The 18,497-nt window shown below is 38.7% G+C and overlaps 1 protein-coding gene across 1 annotated transcript in view; it reads left to right on the top strand.

The window, feature by feature from the left end:
• The window catches only part of LRP2 (LDL receptor related protein 2), a 195,359-nt gene that overhangs the window by 42,313 nt on the left and 134,549 nt on the right, over positions 1-18,497 (top strand). Inside the window, exons 4-8 of the mRNA XM_054562744.1 lie at positions 2,126-2,242; positions 14,844-14,954; positions 15,275-15,388; positions 16,905-17,021; positions 18,183-18,335. Coding sequence (XP_054418719.1) covers positions 2,126-2,242; positions 14,844-14,954; positions 15,275-15,388; positions 16,905-17,021; positions 18,183-18,335 — 612 coding nt within the window. The remainder of the gene's footprint in view (positions 1-2,125; positions 2,243-14,843; positions 14,955-15,274; positions 15,389-16,904; positions 17,022-18,182; positions 18,336-18,497) is intronic.

Raw genomic sequence — 18,497 nt, 5'->3', positions numbered from 1 at the left:
CCTGTCTGTATTTGATTGTTCTTGCCTAATTTGCTTTATGCACATCTCTAAAGTGTATCTCTTTCTCATCTCTCTGCCACCACTGCCACTGTCTCTTATCTGACTGACGGCAGCAGCATCTGCACCTGACCTCCCTGTCTCCAGTCCTGTGCTTCCTCGGGTCTCGCTGACACAGATCCTGGGAAGATCGAACTAAAACCCTTTGGTAACTCTCCACCGCCTCAAAAGAATAGGCTCCAGCTCCTTAACAAGGTTTCGAGGGACCTCGAAGTTGTTGCCTGTGCTTATTTTCCCATGTGTGTCACTTGGCATTCATTCCTGCCTTGAAATGCCCATTTGGGGTCACAGCGGTGCTTGTGGCATACCACGTAGAGTCCTGGTCCTTTGCCTCTGTGCATGCTGCCTGAATGCTCATTTCCACCTGTCCCTCCCTTCCTTTTTGGCCTAGCTAACTGCGGCTTCTCCTAAAGACCTGGGTGCGGTGTTCCTCCTCCAGGAGTTGTCCTGCCCACAGCTCATCCTGGAGTGAATCAGGCACGCCCCCTCCCCGTGCTTGTGTAATTCTTCCTCTGTCTATAATGCACTTTCATCATTGCTTTCTAATTATTTCTTAAAGTCTCCCCCAGAAACCATGAGCTCCCTGAGGGTAGAGATTGTGCCTTACTCATTTTGTTGTTCCCATTGTTGATATCCTTCGTGGCATATAACAGGCCCTAATAGATGTCTGTGTAAAGGTGAATAATAAGTGACTTGTGGCATTAGATTAGTTGATGAAATTGTATAATTTTAATTCACGTCTTTACATTTGAATGAACTTTTAATTGCTTTCTTGTAAACCCGTTGAAATCTTAAGCATAAAATACAGACTGATTTGGGCTTGAGTTTAAGAAGAAAGCCAAGATAATTAAAATAATCTTGGCAATTCATTTAAGTTTTTTTAAAAATATAATTTTTAAAACTACTCATCACTTGTCTTTTCAGGAAAAAAGAAAACTCTTTAATTTTATGTGGAAATTGGTAATATATACTTAAATAAATTGCATGGGAATTTAATAAATACTGCCACTCAGGAAGTATTACTCTTTTTAATCTTATTCACATGAAATTGTGTCTCTTTCATGGGCAGAATCCAGACATTTAAGTGACTTCTAGAAAATTTGATTTATTCTACCTTTATTAATAGGAGTAAAATTTAACCCATGGATATAAGGTACTGGGAGAAGATAGGAAATAATACTGCCAAAGTGTCAAAAATACGCTGACTGGAAAAGTTTTGTTTGCTATTCAATAATACATGACACATTCATATTGAGGCCATTTTATTAAACAGAAAGAAAGAACAAGAAAAAGACATGATTGTATTATTATTATTATATTTTTTTAGCAGATCACATTTTCCCCAAAAGTTTTTTTTTTTAATGTGGACAATTAAAAAATCTCATGATAATTCCTGAGACTTACAGAATAGCTTTCACATGAAACCTGAGGCATTAATTTGCTTGGTTTTCTCTGAAAGCAAATTTGATACCATGATATCCTACTTTCACCTACCCTAATCAACATAGGGTAAAATTAAGATAGCTTAATTTTTTTTCCTTCTCTTTATAAAACTGACACATGTTCAATGTAGAAAATTTATCTAATAGAGAAACTCAGTAAAATCACTCATATCCCTACCATTCAGAAATAACCCTTGTTAAGCTTTTGAGATATTTCCTTTTGGTTTAAACAGGATTTCAATGAGAGGGACCTTACCAATCCTTGATTAATACCTATAACTGCAAAATTCTTTTATTATTTATCTTTATCATATGTGTTTTCAACCTATATTGTGTTCTCAACACATGTTGATAACATAATTGTCTACACACTAACATGGTTGAGTGTTGTTATGTTTCTATGGGCATTTTGATAGCATTCTCATAAAAATACCTTTGCTTTTGCATTGTAAGGTCTCTTTTTTGGAATAGCTGGGTGCTTGACCTTGTGACCCTATGAACTTTTTGTTCAATGTTCGCTCTTCTTGCCTTTGCTTTCAAATATCTTCGTTCTTATTTGGTAAATGTCAGTGGGTTGGTCTGTGTTTGGCAGTAATTATAAAGTAGTATTTTTCCCCCCTTCACAGCTGGGACAACATGCTCAAGTCATCAGATGACGTGCTCCAATGGTGACTGTATCCCAGCTGAATACAGGTGCGACCACGTGAGAGACTGCCCAGACGGAACTGATGAGAAGGATTGCCGTGAGTCCCTTTCAATATTTGCACTGTATTTGGTTTCACATTTGTCCCTTTGGCATTTTAATAAATTTGTTAGATTTGCTGATGGACAGAAATGCCTACAATATGCCTCTTGTTATTGAAATCTCTTGGCAGATTCTTTTGTGGATTAGAGGTGATGTTCTGATAGGAGTCTATTTTTACAAAGACATTCTGAGTGTGTCCTGCCTTAGTATATTAATTTTCTGTATTTCTTAAATTAAGACACTTGTAACATTAAGTTAACATTAACATTAACATTCAGTATCCTGAAATGTCATTGAATACATTGAGTATAAAGTCCAGTTTGGTCAGTTTTAACTTTAATACATTACTATGGTAAATTTCTAGGTCAAATGTCTCATTAGTTTTGTGCTATTATGGACTGAATTTTTTTTCCAGATTGCTTTTGGAAAGTGTTACATTTTGAAAATGACTCTCTATAATGGTAGCATACTATCACAGTTTATAACTAAATCACCACAAAACCAGGCATACAAATCACAGTATTCTGTGCATAATGTTTAAATATTACCACAACCAAAGTAAGAGAGTGCAATTATGGTGCATAATGTACTACTTATAAATAAGTGATCTGCCTCCTTTGAGGTTTATGTAGAATTGTTAGAATACAGGAATACAGAAATTCTACGTTGTCAGCCTTATGGTTTGTCGAACTCAGTCTTTAGTCTCAGATATACCAGTTTCTCTTAAAAGCTCTCATAAGTCTATCACTTATGAATTTATCCAGAACTTCCTTTTCTCTTTATATATTTTCTCCTGACACTTTTTATACATTTCTCCTTTCAGTATATTGCAATTTAGTTTACTATGTACTTCCATTTTTTTCTCACTAAGGTACTTCCTTTTTTTTTTTGCTCTTTATTGTTTCAGACTTAAACGTTATTTTAATAGTCAATATTCCAATAATCAGTAGACAGATTTTATGTACATTAGGAACCTTGATCATAAACTTAGTTATCATGTCTCCATCTGAAGATTTAAATTTCAGTCTGTTCTCATGGGACATCTCCTCTATTGTCTGATAATTTTGATGGGAGAAATAGTGTGTGTGTGTGTGTGTGTGTGTGTGTGTATAGAAAGGAGCAACCTGGACCCAAACAGGCCGAGATTCATGCCGCATCCCCACCATCATATCACACTACATTAAAAAAAGCAAAATACTTTTCCTTCAATGCTTTCTTCCTTGTATGCTATTTTTTCCTTTAGAGGAGTTTGTGCTGTTTGTCTTTGTATCTCTATTTCCTAGCAAAGTACTTGGTACAGTTCTGCTATGGTATAACTTCTTATTAAATGTTCTCTTTTGAAGAGATTATGTTGCCCCTCATTTGTGTCTCCCTTTACTTTAGACATTTTGCAGAGAATTTAGACTCTGCACTGGCAATTGTAGAGATGATAAGGTGTGTCTGGCTGTCACAAAAGAGCAGGTCCGTGAGTCAAGGACTTTTTTTTTGTTAAACAATAGGCCCTTTACTGAGGCAAATGAAGAAAATATTTTGATTAATAATAGTGGTAAGCCATATACAGTTTTGTGCCACCTAATTATAAGGATATGTTCTGAGAAACATGTCATTAGATAAACATCATAGAATGTACTTATGTACTTACACAAACCAAGAGGGAATAACCTACTATAGACATAGGCTGTATGGTATAGCTATTGCTCTTAGGCTACAAGCCTTTATAGCATGTTACTGTACAAAACAACGTGAGATTAATTCAGGCACAAGGGAATGGTGCAATCAAGAGACCTGAGATGTATGAGGTGGCTGCTGGTGTAACACAACATATGTTTTACAGTAAACATTATCTTTAGTAGAAAGAGTACACTCTTAACAATAAAAAGTATAGTATAGAAATACATAAACTGATAACATAATCATTTGTTATTGCTATCTAGCATTATGTACCGTCCATAATTGTATATCCTATACTTTTCTATGATTGGCAGTGCAAGTTTGCTTACACCAGCATCGCCACATACACATGAGTAATGCATTGTGCTGTAACTTTAGGACGGCTATGATGTCATGGGTGATAGGAATTTTTCAGCTTCATTATAATCTTATGAGACCATCATCTTATATGCAGTCCATTGTTGACCAAAACATCATTATATGGCACATGACGGTATTATACTGTACTTTGCAGTATTTTGTAAACTTCAAAGTATAAATTCTAGTTATTATTATTATTTCTCAGTGAAGACAATAGGGCAAGTGTTACTATACTCCCTTATGCATAAGGAAACTAAAACAGCAAAGTGTAGAGTGTCCTGTTCAAGGTTGTACAATGTGTGGTAGAGCTAACACTCAATCCATCTTCTGGTTCCAAGTCTGGTGATCATTCCTCATGAAGGACTTTATTTACAGGAGGAGAAAGTTCTACCTTGTGCAATTTTGAGAGAAAACCAGAGGCCTGTGCTATCAGCCAATAGTCTGTGTCTTTATTCCTTATTTACAAGTGGACAAAAATGCGCGCCTTATTGCAAATGCAGTGGGACTGAAGGAAATGCTATTTCAGGGAAAATAAAAGGCAGCCGAAACAGACTGTTTGGATTTATTCCATGTGAACAACCTTCAGCCAAGTCTAAAGTCACTAGTACAGCTAACTGCCTGACGACTTTGCCAATGGACCTTCCGGAAAAGAGCTGGCAGGGTATGAGCTTGCAAGCAGCTGTTATAGAAGGGAATGAAGGAAAGGAAGTGAGTTTTATAAACTATCTGGGCAGAAGTTTTTAATCAAGTTTTTGTTTGCATTTTTTTTTTTTAAGTACAAGTAACCGGTGAAACAAGGATTTGTTAAGGAAAGAGAACCAGATTTGTAGCTCACTGTTTCTGGAATTATACAAGTTATGAACCCTTCAGGGTTCATGGCCCTAAAATGAATTTCACATATGTAAGGAGGTTTTACAATGGGGTACTCTTTCCTATTCCTCTCTATTTTGTTTATTTATTGTTACGTGTTACTTGAGGAGCGTGGAAAGAAATCTAACAAATCAAAGGATATTACGAAAAGAATCTTCATACTTCCTTGTTGGTGCTTTGATCACTTGGCCACAGTCAGATTCGTAGAGGGAGGGAAAGAACGGCCTGGATCAAAGTCTTTAGATAAAGTGCCAGTATAGGGGGCAGGATTGGCCTCATTTTGTTTTTCCTCTTTGTTTGGAGCTCTTGTGTGACCTGGGAAAGGGTTCCCCAAGCACCAGTCACTATCTTATGCAATGTTTACATCAGTACTACAAGGTAGGTGTGAGGACCATCACTTTTCAGGGATTGTAAAGACTGTCAAGGGTGGAAGAGGCAGGATTGAAATTCGTCTAAACCCTGTGCCTGTGCCCTCCGAGTACTTTTTCTTAGTAGTGGAAGTTTATAAAGAATTTTTGCCTGAAGGTTACTTAGCTATTTTATTATTTTTAAAAAATTATTGTTTAAAGCTTATGAAAGGTTTTAAACATAAAAGCAGAATGAATTGTATAATGAACCTCTTTGTAGTCATCGTTATTATATTATCTATCAGCTCAGGTTGTTTTGTCTTACCTGTGGCTCTTTATCCTTTTCTTCTTTATTTTGAAACAGCATTTATCTCCAAAGTACAAGAACTAAAACATAGCTACAATATCATGATCTCACCTAAAAGTTAACAGCTTTCCTTTAAAATAATCAGATATCTAGTAAACTTTGAAGTTTATAAAATACTGCAAAGTACAGTATAATACCGTCATGTGCCATATAATGATGTTTTGGTCAACAACAGACTGCATATAAGATGGTGGTCTCATAAGATTATAATGGAGCTGAAAAATTCCTATCACCTATAACATCATAGCCGTCCTAAAGTTACAGCACAATGCATTACTCATGTGTATGTGGCGATGCTGGTGTAAACAAACCTACTACACTGCCTATCTAGTCAATATTCAAAATTTCTCAATTATCTTGTTACTATTTTTTAGACTGTGATTATTTAAATCAAAATCCAAATAAAATCTATCTTCTGGAGTTAGTTTCTGTCTTGAAATTTGTAGGTTTGCCTTCCATTTCAGTTTTTTGCTCCTTGTAATTTGTTTATAAAACCAAGTCAAGTTGTCCTGGAGTTTCCCACAGACTGAGTTTTGCTCATTTTATCCCCAGATGTCATTGAACATGTTCTGACCTCTGTAATTTTTGGAAGCTGGTAGCTAGATCTGGAGCGAGGGTTTTCAGCCCTGGCAGTAACGACATTTAGGGCCAGGTAAATCTGTGTTATGAGGAGCTGTCTTACACATTGTAGAAAGTCTAACAGCATCTCTGGCCCTATCCACTAGAAGTCAGCAGCACTTACAACAACCAAGAAAGTCATGACAACTAAAAATGTCTCCAGACAATGTCAAATGTCCTCTAAGAGCAAGATGTCCTCCCTTTCCTTGCTCTTGTTCATAATAGCGCTAGTATAGAGACTTGCATAGATGAAGCAAGGGTGTGTGTGGTGTGTGTGTGTGTGTGTGTGTGTGTGTGTGTGTGAGAGAGAGAGAGAGAGAGAGAGAGACACACACACACACACACACACACTTTGTATGTAAGGAATATATTTCCAAGAGTAGGTGCATAATGTGATGTTAGAAGCCATTGATGATCTCTGCTGAGATCCATTGGTCATAGAGGTCCATAGCTATTTTAAATGTCACTTCAGCTACATAGCTGCTGTTTATTAGTAGTTTGAAATTAGAATGTTCCCACATGATCAAGGATTACACAAGGCGTGGCTAGAAATCATCTGTGAGATATAACACTTTCTGTTGTTTCTGCACTCATGATGTATAGGAATCAATACCTGAGGACAAACTTAGAATCAGCTTATGGCTATGACATTTATTTTTCTGTTTCTCAGAAACAGGCTTCCTCTAGGAACAGGTCTTAATGTGTGAAGCACCTAGAAGCCCCTTAAATATAGTAACGGATATTAGAAAAGCTCCAAAGAAGGACTAATTCCTTCGCCCTAATATTTGAGGATCAGGAAGCTTGCCTCTGTAGTTCCTAGTATGGACTGTCAGATCAGACCCCAAGGTCAGAGTACCCACCCTTTCAAGCTTATAAGATCAAGACGGGGAGTTCCAAGACAGGGCACCTTGTGTCCATTCCAGGCATTCCTTTTACAGAACAAAGAATGGTGTGTAAGAGTCCTCTCAGGGAGGCAGGGAGAGGGGAGGAAAGGAATGGGTGACATGGTAAAGAAGGCAAGGGTATTAAGCTCCCAATAAAAAGATTATCCTGGAAATAAATTTGGTGTAGTCTAAAAGTTTCTTATTGTGTTTGGTCTTTTTGTTGGCTGTGCTTCTCTCTGCATAAGGAGTTTTTGGTTATTGGACTGTTAGAAAACTATTTCTGAATAATATATACAAAAAAGCTGTGACACAGGTTAAGGCTCCTATTTCCCTAAGTTATTTTACTCTTCAATCTGGCTATCTGTGAAATTTGTCCAATTACACAAATTCTCAATTAATTTTTTTTTTTTTTAGGGAACAGAGAGATTCAAACTGCAGTCCATTTTTACTTATAATGGGATTAGCATCAAGGAAAACCACTCATGCAGAGTCTAAGATAAACATCAGAACAATGCAGCAATTATGGTTCATTCAATTAATATATTGTGGTGACTTTGGGTTGCTCAGAAATAGTACATTTTTCTCTAGTTAAGTCAACAGATTATTTTCTTTTTATCAAGTACCCCATTAGAATGATTTTGGTGTGAGTAAAATTATTGCTTATTGTCATTGGTTTGTAGAACTTGTCTTTTGTTACTCAGGAATGCCAAAGAAAGGGTAAAATCCCTGTTACAATGAAGGCTTTCTTGCTGGTAATCAGAAGTATTTGGTCTGCCTGCAACTGGGGCTGCTTTGTCCCTGACGCTTTATTTCTATTGACTTTGTGTTCTTCAGAATTTAAACATTTTTCCTTTATATACCTAACTGCTGAAACTCTACCCAGGGGAACAGTTGGAGGGGAATAGAGAGAATGGTTAAAATTACTCTGTGGACTGCGACGGCTCATGAAAAACGTATTTGTTCTTCAGACTCAGTTCCACATGTAAGCTGCCCAACGAGTCTTGCTCTTACTATCCCCTCTCTATTCGAGGTGAGAAAACAGAAGCGGAGACTGACCTCATCTTACGTATCACATCACAGATGTACCTTTTTAGCATTCTTACAGCTGAGATAGGATTCAGAACCCCGAAACCTTGAAGAAAGTGAAACATTTCTTAATGAGTCTTCATCATTCAATCACATTATATATAACTCCCACCTGAGATCCCTCTCAGTTGTTGCCCAATTGCTCTGCTTCCTTCTTCAGCAAAGTCACATAGAATTGTTTTTGATCAGTCTCCATTTTCTCTCCTCCTTTCCTTCTTGAACTCACTGAAAACAGTTCTTCATCTCCATCAGTCTCCTGAATACTGCTACCATTGACTTCCACTTTGCTAAACTTTACGGTTCTAGTTCAGATATCACCATTTCAGAGAGCTACTCCTAATGGTCGCTCTTTATCATCATACCCCGCTATATTTCCATAATATTTTTCTATGTGACATTTATTTTAATGTCTGTCCTTCCATTCTTCCAAATAAAATCTAAGTTCTATGAGAGTAAGGGCTTTATGAAGTTCATCCCTTTATCTCTAGTATCTAGCACTCCTATAGGTATGCAATAATTATTCTTTGAATGAAATATTTTTTTTTAAAGCTGTGGGAATTTGTATTTCACCTGTAATTTTGTTTATTTCTTTTCTTCTCTCTTTTAAAAAGATTTTATTTATTTATTTTTAGAGAAAGGGAAAGGGAGGGAGGAAAAAGAGGGAGAAAAACATCAAGCTGTGGTTGCCTGTCACATGTTCCGAACTGGGGACCTGGCCCGCAGGCATGTACCCTTGCCTGGGAATCGAACCAGTGACCTTTTGGTTTGCAGTCTGGTGCTCAATCCACTGAGCCACATCAGCCAGGGCTAATTTTGTTTATTTCTTTATTCAGTTTTTAACATAGTATCTAGTGAAGTGGATTTCAATAGTATGTTGGATAGAATTAGATTTTAATAAGGGGATAACTGGCTTCTAGCATACTGGCATTCACCCAGCAAAGATGAGTCCTCAATTATTTGAGGCCATAGTCTCAGCAGGGGAACTGAGCTACACCATTTCTGAGTTGTGATTTGAAAGTGGTCACTCTCGTAATTCTGGGGAGCAGCTAGTTTTCTTGCCTCTTTGAATAGACTTTACTTGTTTGTTTTTCCCAGACCAGTCACTGGGGATAATTGTAAAGAAGAGATAAAAATGGGACCAAGGTGCTGGGTGACCCTGAATGAAAACATAGAGCCCTATTACTCCTATATAGAGCCAATACTATGAAATCTGGTGCACATTATAAACATTTGCTAACCCATGAAAAGCCATCTTACTTCTTCACACTATTCCTTGGACCATTTGATCCACAATTTGCTATCTTCTTGCTCAGTAACTCCTATAGTAGGGCTCACGTGTGATTTTTATTATTTTTTTAGTAACAGAACCGTGTCAGTCTTCACCTTCTATGCAGATTTTGGTGATATGTATGGAAAGAAAGAGGTGCTGTAGATCCAAAATCTTTGGAGTAAGCTCCTCAGGCATGTTTCTTATTTAGGTCTAAGATCAGTCAGCATGGGTAGAGATCAGAAGGGGATTTGGGACTTAAGACCCAGTAGTTCAAAGCAAGCAGGGTAACGAAAACTAGATAACTTAGTGTGTTTCAATTTTTGACTTTAGTTTCCTGAAAGCTGCTCAGACTAAACTTGATGTCAGTCCAAATCTACGAGCCCTGGGGAGACTGTATTTGCTTTCCCTTTCCAAGGTGCTGAATGGCTATTTCCATTTATAAATCCTATTACATATATGCTTTTTATTGAAAACAACTTCAAATTATTTTTGGGAAGAAACAGGAAATGCCTCTCTGTTGTTCTCTTGTATATTACTGCTAGTCCCTGGTGGCAGTCACTTCGGGGACTTGAACTGGACTGGGGTGAGGACGGGAGAGTGGGGAGAGGAGGTGGGTCTCCTGCTACTCTGTAGCCTGTATTCCCCTCCCCCCCAATAATGACCTTCTCTTTTTTTTTTCCCTTGGTACTCCAAGAAAACTCTATTCCCTAGGATAGGGTTTCCTGGAATTCCTAGATTATACCAGATTGAAGTCTTTAGTAGAAAATGTCATAACTTGTTGAAATCTAGAGTTGCCCTCACTTCTCCAGACTTCCTAAGGTAGAATGGAATAGTGAAAGAAAGAAAGCAAAGCTTTCTCCCCTTGGCCTACTTCTCTTGCTTTTCATGCTATCTCTTTAAGATTTTCTATTTACTTTGATTCAATTTCATTCTTCTGGAATTTTTTGCTTCTTTCTATTACTTTGAAGCTTATGAGCAGTAGCTGTATCTATTGTAGTGGTTAGGAGCGTGCATCGTGGAGCCAGACTGCCTCCAGCTTGAGTTGTGGTTCTCCAGGTTACCAGTTGTATGATCTTTTTCAAATTATGTAACCTCTCTGTGCCTCAGAGAGGCACATATATGAAGTGTATAAAATATAAATCTATAAAATGGGAGTAGTAATAGTATCTTCTTCAGAGGGTTGTTATAGGCTGAAATGAGTTCATACCTACTGAGTGCTTCTTAGTTTTTGGCACACAGTTTTCAGTACATGTAATTAATTATTGTTATTGCTTATTTAACTTTGTGAGTGGTACTTGCAACTAAGTGCTGGTGGCTAAATTAGTAAACTTTTTATGGCAAATTATTACTTCGGATTAGCCTGCTGTGGAACCAGAGTAATGTGGAGTAATTTATGATGGATAACTCTGGGATCTTGACAAGTCCCAGGTGTCTGGGCAGAGCTTGTGTCAGTAACTTTTTGTTTTTCTTTAAATTTTGGCTGAAGTTTTACAGTCTACCTTTAAGATGTCTTCTCTTTCTTCATAATCAATTTATTTTCTTTTCTACGTCCTTTTTGGCCACTTTGTCAAATTCTGATACTAGAATATTTATAGCCTTCCTGTCAAGATAATAAAGAGCAGTGCCTAATATTTGTATCTTACTCAGCTGTGAATGATTTCCATTCTGGGAGGTCTGTGAGGTCCTCAAGCCACATCTTCCTCTTTGATTATGTAAACCAGGGGTGTCCAACCCGAAGCCTATGGGCTGCATGAGGCCCAGGATAGCTATGAATGTGGCCCAACACAACATCATAAATTTACATTAAACAATATGAGGTTTTTTTTGTTTTTGTTTTTTTTTTTGTGATTATGTGTCACAGTGTATTTAACGTGTGGCCCAAGACAACTCTTCTCTTTCCAGTGTGGCCCAGAGATTCCAAAATGTTGGACATCCCTGAATAGAACTATAGCATGGAACTTTCGTGCTACAAACCAAATCATTAGCAGAGAAAAAATGTTAAAAATCTTCAAGTACAACTCTCATATGTATATTTTGGGACAGCTCCCAATTTGGGGGGAACAGACTCCTACACATTTCATTTGGAATTTGGAAAAAGGCAGAGGGAAGAGGTGGTGTGAGCAAGGGTGTGCAAGGGTGTTCTTGTATTTTTGTGACAGGTAACCTTCAGAGGTCTGGGGCTTAGCTAATAGTTACTTGTCAATCTTTCCATTAAGACAAAACTTAGGATGAGTTTCTCTGGTGTTTTTGTGTATTGACTCCTTCCTTATTATATTTTCCCTTAAAATCCTCCAGGACGTTTAAGCTACATGATGGCTTTGCTCCAGAGAATCAAGTTTACAAGCCTATCTAGACTCAGACTTGCCAAGCAAATAAACCAAAAGATAAGATTTTTAGATATTCCCCCAATCCCAAAGTATTGTGACTTCCTGTTTCCTTAGGTAGATTGGCACTCATTATAACATCTTTAGCAATAGAAATCTTTAAGGTAAGTAGAAGCTGTCCCAGGCCTTCTCTGTGGGTCTCCAAAAGGCGAATAACTTTGGAAAGAGATTGCCAAATATTTTCAGTATTTAATGGAGACGGGTAGCCCTGTGCAGTCTTTTCTATGGGCATGTACCTTCAGTTTACTATGCACGGAGGAGGCCAGAGGTGTGCAGGGGTTGAGGCAGGTCGGAAGATGACTGAGAGAGATTTGTTATCAGCATGGATGGAGAGAAGAAAGCTGTTCCTCATTCTGAGTGTCAAACTACTGACCTCTGACCATCGCCATACTCTCCTGATGACATCAAGCTGGCCTGCTATTTGTTGGGGGGGGCGGGGGGGGATGAGCCGTGTCAGCCAAACTGTTGTCACGTCAGTGGATACCGTTTTAGTTCTTCCCTTTTTAGTTTTATGGCAGTGGTTCCTACAAAGCAGGACAGGGAGGACAAGAGATCCGCCCAGCATATTTGTCCCAGATTCTTCATATCTACAATAATCACTTTAATTGAGGTAGTCAAAGTCCAAGTCCAAATAAATTTCCCCCTGACAGATATCTTACCTTTTGCCAGGAGGTCAATTTTCTCTTGCCACGAGGTGAGTTTTCCGAGATTCCTCTCCTGCTTTTGGCTGCTTTTAAAGGTGAGATAACATACTAACTTTAAGCGTTATCCAGCACACTGGAGGAAGGGAATTACTTGCCTGACTCAGTTGGCCTCTTACATCACTTGAAGGGAGAATTAATAAACAAAGTTGTGTGACTCTTTGAAGACACACTTGGAATGCATGCCATGGCAATGATAAAAAGACAACAGTCATTCTAACTGCTGGCTGATTCTTGGACTATTAAGAAATAAAGTTCAGGAAAAATTTAAAATTTTAACCACCTATTTTAAAATACCTTCCATTTTCTTGGCTAGTGTGGCTCAGTGGATTGATTGCTGGCCTGCGAACCAAAGGGTCGCCTGTTCAATTCCCAGTCAGGGCACGTGCCTGGGTTGTGGGCCAGGTCCCCAGTAGGGTGCGTGCAAGAGACAACCACACATTGATGTTTCTCCTCCTCTCTTTCTCCCTCCCTTTCCCTCTAAAAATAAATAAATAAAACCTTAAAAAAAAACCACAAAACCTTTCCATTTTACTAAATGATCAACTGCATGAAATTTTGGCAATTTAGATATTTAAAGACACTTAATAGATTAGTTTTGAACTTCTGGAGATGAGAATATTTGGGCATATTCCTTCACCATACAAAAAATGGAAAAAAATTACTTGCAAGTTCATCTTTTTAAAACTGTGACTTGTTAACATGGGACGAGTTTAACAGTTTCAGCACAGAATTTTGTGCACTGATCCTGCTTGAAGGAGACTTTGAGACTATCCAAGGAATTATCTGATAGTCTGTGACTATGAAACCCCCAAATGGCTTCTTACTGCAAAGTTGAGCCTGAAAGTGGGACTGTGCTGTCTTGTGTTTGAGACCCTATGACATATCTTTTCCTTAGTTAAAAAGAAATTTGAAGACAACCAGAGTCATTATGAAAATAACCTTTAATGAAAAAAAAAAGTCAAACCAAGAAATATATCTGTGAGGAGGGTATTAAAAGATTATTAAAGTCAGAATTTCAAAATATTTTTAAAAGCTGTTTAACTAAAAAGTTCACCTGTGATACCTCAATAGGAATATTGATCATTTTTTGAGCACATTAAGTAAAGACCCGGTCCCTGTGCTGGGGATTCTAAAATGAGTAAGAAAGGGTCCTTGTTCTCTGAGGTTTTATGTCATAGGGGAGATAGATAAAGAGCCAACAGGACGTAGCCTACAGTTAGAGATCATCAGAAATACAGTGTATGTTCCAAGTTTGGGGCTGCACAGGGCAGAGACTGACAGCATGTAATCTCTGCAAGCGACATCCTGATTTTTTTCATTGTGCCCTAGAAAACCAGGGTTAAGCATCTGGTCAATAACAGTGAGGTGACCATATGTGCATAATGCAGTAACAATTTTCTTTTGTGCTTGTAGAGCTCATTACTCTTTTCAAAGTGCTTTGCTAGACATTGTCTTTTGAGGTCCTTTTTCCTGCGAAGTAAGTCATCTAAGTGTGTGGGTAAGGAAGTGGTGATGCAGGGAGCATAAGCAGCTTTGAGTGAGAGGAAGTAGCTACTGCGTGGTGCCCCAGGTCCCAGGTCTGCTGACTTCTAGGCCTGCTTGCTTTCTTCGACCCTCCAGCGAAAGAAATGGCTGTTTCCCAAAGCATGTGCAGTGGTACATTAGTTTTCTGGGATGTTATCTGTCTTATGTAAGAGAAAGTTCCATTTTGAAATAAGGTAGCTTCCTTCTCATCCTTCATCTGTGAGCTCACAAGTCTGTTCTTCCGGGGAGACTTCCCTGGGCTCCCAGACCCCACTGCTCTGCACTCTCACAACACTGTGTACTTTCCACATTAGCACATAACCGAGTTTGTAATTTGCTATTTGTGTCATTATTTGATCAATGCCTCTTTCCCCATCCAGCTATCATCTCCATGTCTCTTTTGTTTGCCAATAAATGTGCAGCATTTAATATCTAGGATACAGTAGTCACTCAAGAAGTGTTTGTCATAGGAATGTCTTAACTTAAAGTTTGTGTACTATTTTCATTCCTTTAGGGTACCCAACATGTGAGCAGCTTACTTGTGCCAATGGAGCCTGCTATAACACTAGTCAGAGATGTGATCAGAAAATTGATTGCAGAGACTTATCAGATGAAGACAACTGCAGTAAGTAACATGGATGAAATGTTCTGAAGCTGGTTTCTACTGGCCAGTTATGCATATCTCTTTTCAAGCTTGTGTTCAATGAATTCATATTGGTAGCTTGAAGTCAGCTATGGTGGGAGTATTTACACCATGGAAACTGGCAAACACTATACGTCAGGGTCTTTTTGTCCCAGGAGCACTGGCTGTTAGACATTTACCAACTTACTCCTGCATAATAAGATCTTTTTTTATACTTGAGACAGAACCTTTCTATGAGATTAAATGGCTGCAGTGGAATTGAAATTCTCCCTTTTCTTTCCCTCCTTAACCTCGTGTCCCAGCTGCGGTGTGTTCCCGTAACCAGTTTCAGTGTGGCAGTGGGGAGTGCCTCTCTCATAATTACGTCTGTGACCGATTCCCAGACTGTGAAGACGGCAGTGATGAACATTCATGCAGTACGGTGATTTCCTTCTGCCGGGTCATGTTAAGAGTGGTTGTCTCCCTCTACCAATGTATTATTCTTTTCAAACAAAAAGGTCACTATGTCTGATGGCAGATGGAGCCAGAAGTTCATTTAGGGCCCATGGCGTGAGCCTCAGCAGTGTTACTGAACCTGGGCTCCTTTATCTTCCAAGGATCTGTGTAGAGTTGAGGGGTTGTTGATGGACAGTTGCATTCTTTCCTTACGCTACAAGGGTACAGGGTGTATCGTATCACTGGACTCTCAAATTACCCGTAACTCAGGAATGGGTCTGATAACGTCGATAGTAGAGTGAGAGAAGGGAAAGGGAGGTCCCTAAAAGCAATGGTCCTAACTTTCCTCTTTACTTTGAAATTCTTACCACATTGAAATTAGAGGGTCAGGAAAGTTTCATTGTGATTTGGGGGACTGCTGTTGCTTCCACTTTCCCATCTGACCCTGCTTTTCCTTCTATGCTGCTGCCTGCAGCACAAACTCTGTCTCTTACTATTGCCACCTGTGCACTCACTTTATTGGAATGTGTGGCTTGGAGTCTCCGTGAGAGTGTCTTACTAAATCCTATAAGTTGCCAGCTTTTTAAGGTCATTTATTTACTAGAATGTATGATTTTTCTCCACACCCATTTTGATGGCTTGGTACCCATGCCTTTGGTGTTGTTCCATATTTTCAATATTACCCTGATTTTCTATGAGCCATGCCTGATTTCTTTTCTGGCACCTAGGCTTATTTTAGAGACTGTATTAAAGAGAAGGTGACATCATGGGATGGGTGACTGAGAATCATTTGGTCCTAAATAGTGATTATAACACTTGTGGTAAAGTAGGAGAAAGTTAGTCATTGGCATATCTGTAGCTTCTTTATTAGTCTGCCTTCTTTGTGCAGTGTCAACCTATAGCATACTGTCTTTTTTTTTTAAATTTTAAAAGTATGTTTATTGATTTTAGAGAGAGGAAGGGAGAGAGAGAGAAAGAGAGAAACATCAATTGGTTGCTTTCCAAAGGTGCCCTGACTAGGGATCGAACCTGCAACCTAAGTATGTGCCCTGACCAGGAATCGAATCCCCAACATTCTTGTGTACGGATGAAGCTCCAACCAACTGAGCCACACTGGCCAGGGCCATACTGTCTTATACTTAAGCTTGAGAATCATAGACTACAACTTGAGTTCATTTCCTGGACCCAAAGTTGCTCTTTTTTCTTTTCTTCTTCTCCTCCTCCTCCTCCTCCTCCCCTCCCCCTCCCCCTCCCCCTCCCCTCCCCCTCCTCCCCCTCCTCCTCCTCCTCTTCCTCCTCCTCCTCCTCTTCCCCTTGCCCCTTGCCCCCTCTTCCTCCTTCTTCTTCTTGGTTTCTTTTTTTCCCCCATTTTTGTCAAGGTACTTAAGGTGATTTAGAAATTTCAGTCTCTAAAAGCTCCATTTAGGCAGTGAGGTGAGCACTTTGACTTTTACCAAGCAATTTGTGTCTGTGAGGTCAGCTGTTCCTTTTTTTCAGACTACGAAACCTGCAAAGGCAATCAGTTCACTTGCCCCAATGGCCACTGCATTAATCAGAATTGGGTTTGTGATGGAGATGATGACTGCACAGATAATGGAGATGAAGATGGATGTGGTAAGAGATTCTGATGGAAAAGCAGTTTTTTAAACTGCTTTCCAGAACTTGTTTTTCCTGTTTTCCTTGTTAGAAATGATCTGTGTGACAAGGAAGTCTCAGAATTTTCTGAGATTTAAGGGACTTGGTGGGTGGGAAAGAAGGTGATTCCACTAGCTTTTCTTAAAAAGACCCAGAATGCAAATATAACATAAATTATAATTTCCTCCCATCTATTATTAAGGCAAAATAGGTAGGGCACTCTCTCCTCCTTTGATAGCTTACTGTTTCCCTTTAAGATGGCTTATTTCAACTTGATTTATTGATAGCAAGAAGGTAGGATGGGGAAGGGAGAAAAGAAGAGAAATGTGATTTGTTTTAGACTGTTTAACCTTTAAAAATGACTTTGAAAAGTTAAATTCAGTTTTGTTTTGTTTTTGAATTTTGATTTCCAAATAATGACTGACTGACCGCCAGCTGTGGAAGAGAGGCCGCAGAAGCCACACGAGAGATGTAGCTAGGAATTGGTGTTTGCGGGAATGGCTGCTATGCAGGGAAGCATATTCTAAGGGAAGGAAATTGGCAATAATAGTCACCTTCTTCACTTGGCAGTACCTCTAATAGTTCAGAAGTTACTAGAACTCACAGCATAAAGCAAGTTCCTTGTACTGTTCCAGCCCCAGATATAAGAGTGATGCATGTTCTGGGCACATCCACTGGTTTCCCATTTCTATGTTCCAGTAAGTAGTCTTCCTACATTTGAATTGCAGTTTTTCTTACCCAGTTGATGTTTCATTAAGGAAACAAAGGAAGTACCCAAAAAGACAAAAAACAAGAACAAAATAAAAACTCAGGAATCTTGTTACCTTAATAGCCTTAGTTCTGTAATTTATGATTTAAACACTTGAATCTTCATCTAGTTTGTTCATAATTCAGACCCATATCTGCATCTTACTTTTATAACCTAGCTGGGGGCTGTCTTTGCCCAGAAAGAGTGAAAATTATTTCTATTTTGCCACTCCTCAGAAACTCAATAAAAGTCCATTGATAGAGCTAGAAGATACTAGTTTATTTTGAAATATAGGTCATTTGTAGACTTATACCTGATCGCTGTCCTCTCTCAGCAGTGGATTAAAAAGAACTGGCTGAATTTCTCACGTGGCCTGTTTTTCCCCCCCGCAGAAAGCAGTCCTCATCATTTTCATAAATGCTACCCAGGTGAATGGGCTTGTCCAAAGTCTGGAAAATGCATTCCAATTACAAAAGTTTGTGATGGAACTTTCGATTGTCCATCAGGAGAAGATGAAGCCAATGAAACTGCACGGCGACATTGTGGTGAGGATGGAAATTTATCTGGGTATCTTTCATATAAATATGCCTCTTTTTCTGTAACAGAATCCCAAATATAAAAACTATCAGTTGGTGTTTGCATAACAAACTATCCCAAGACTTAGTGGCTTAAACCAGCAAACATTTATTATTTCTCACAGTTCTGTG

Source organism: Pteronotus mesoamericanus, unplaced genomic scaffold, assembly GCF_021234165.1.
Source record: "Pteronotus mesoamericanus isolate MK-2021 breed Mesoamerican mustached bat unplaced genomic scaffold, CSHL_Meso_final scaffold_651, whole genome shotgun sequence".
Lineage (NCBI taxonomy): Eukaryota > Metazoa > Chordata > Mammalia > Chiroptera > Mormoopidae > Pteronotus > Pteronotus mesoamericanus.
The sequence above is the reverse complement of the archived record's forward strand: the minus strand, read 5'-3'. Positions and strand labels throughout refer to the sequence as shown.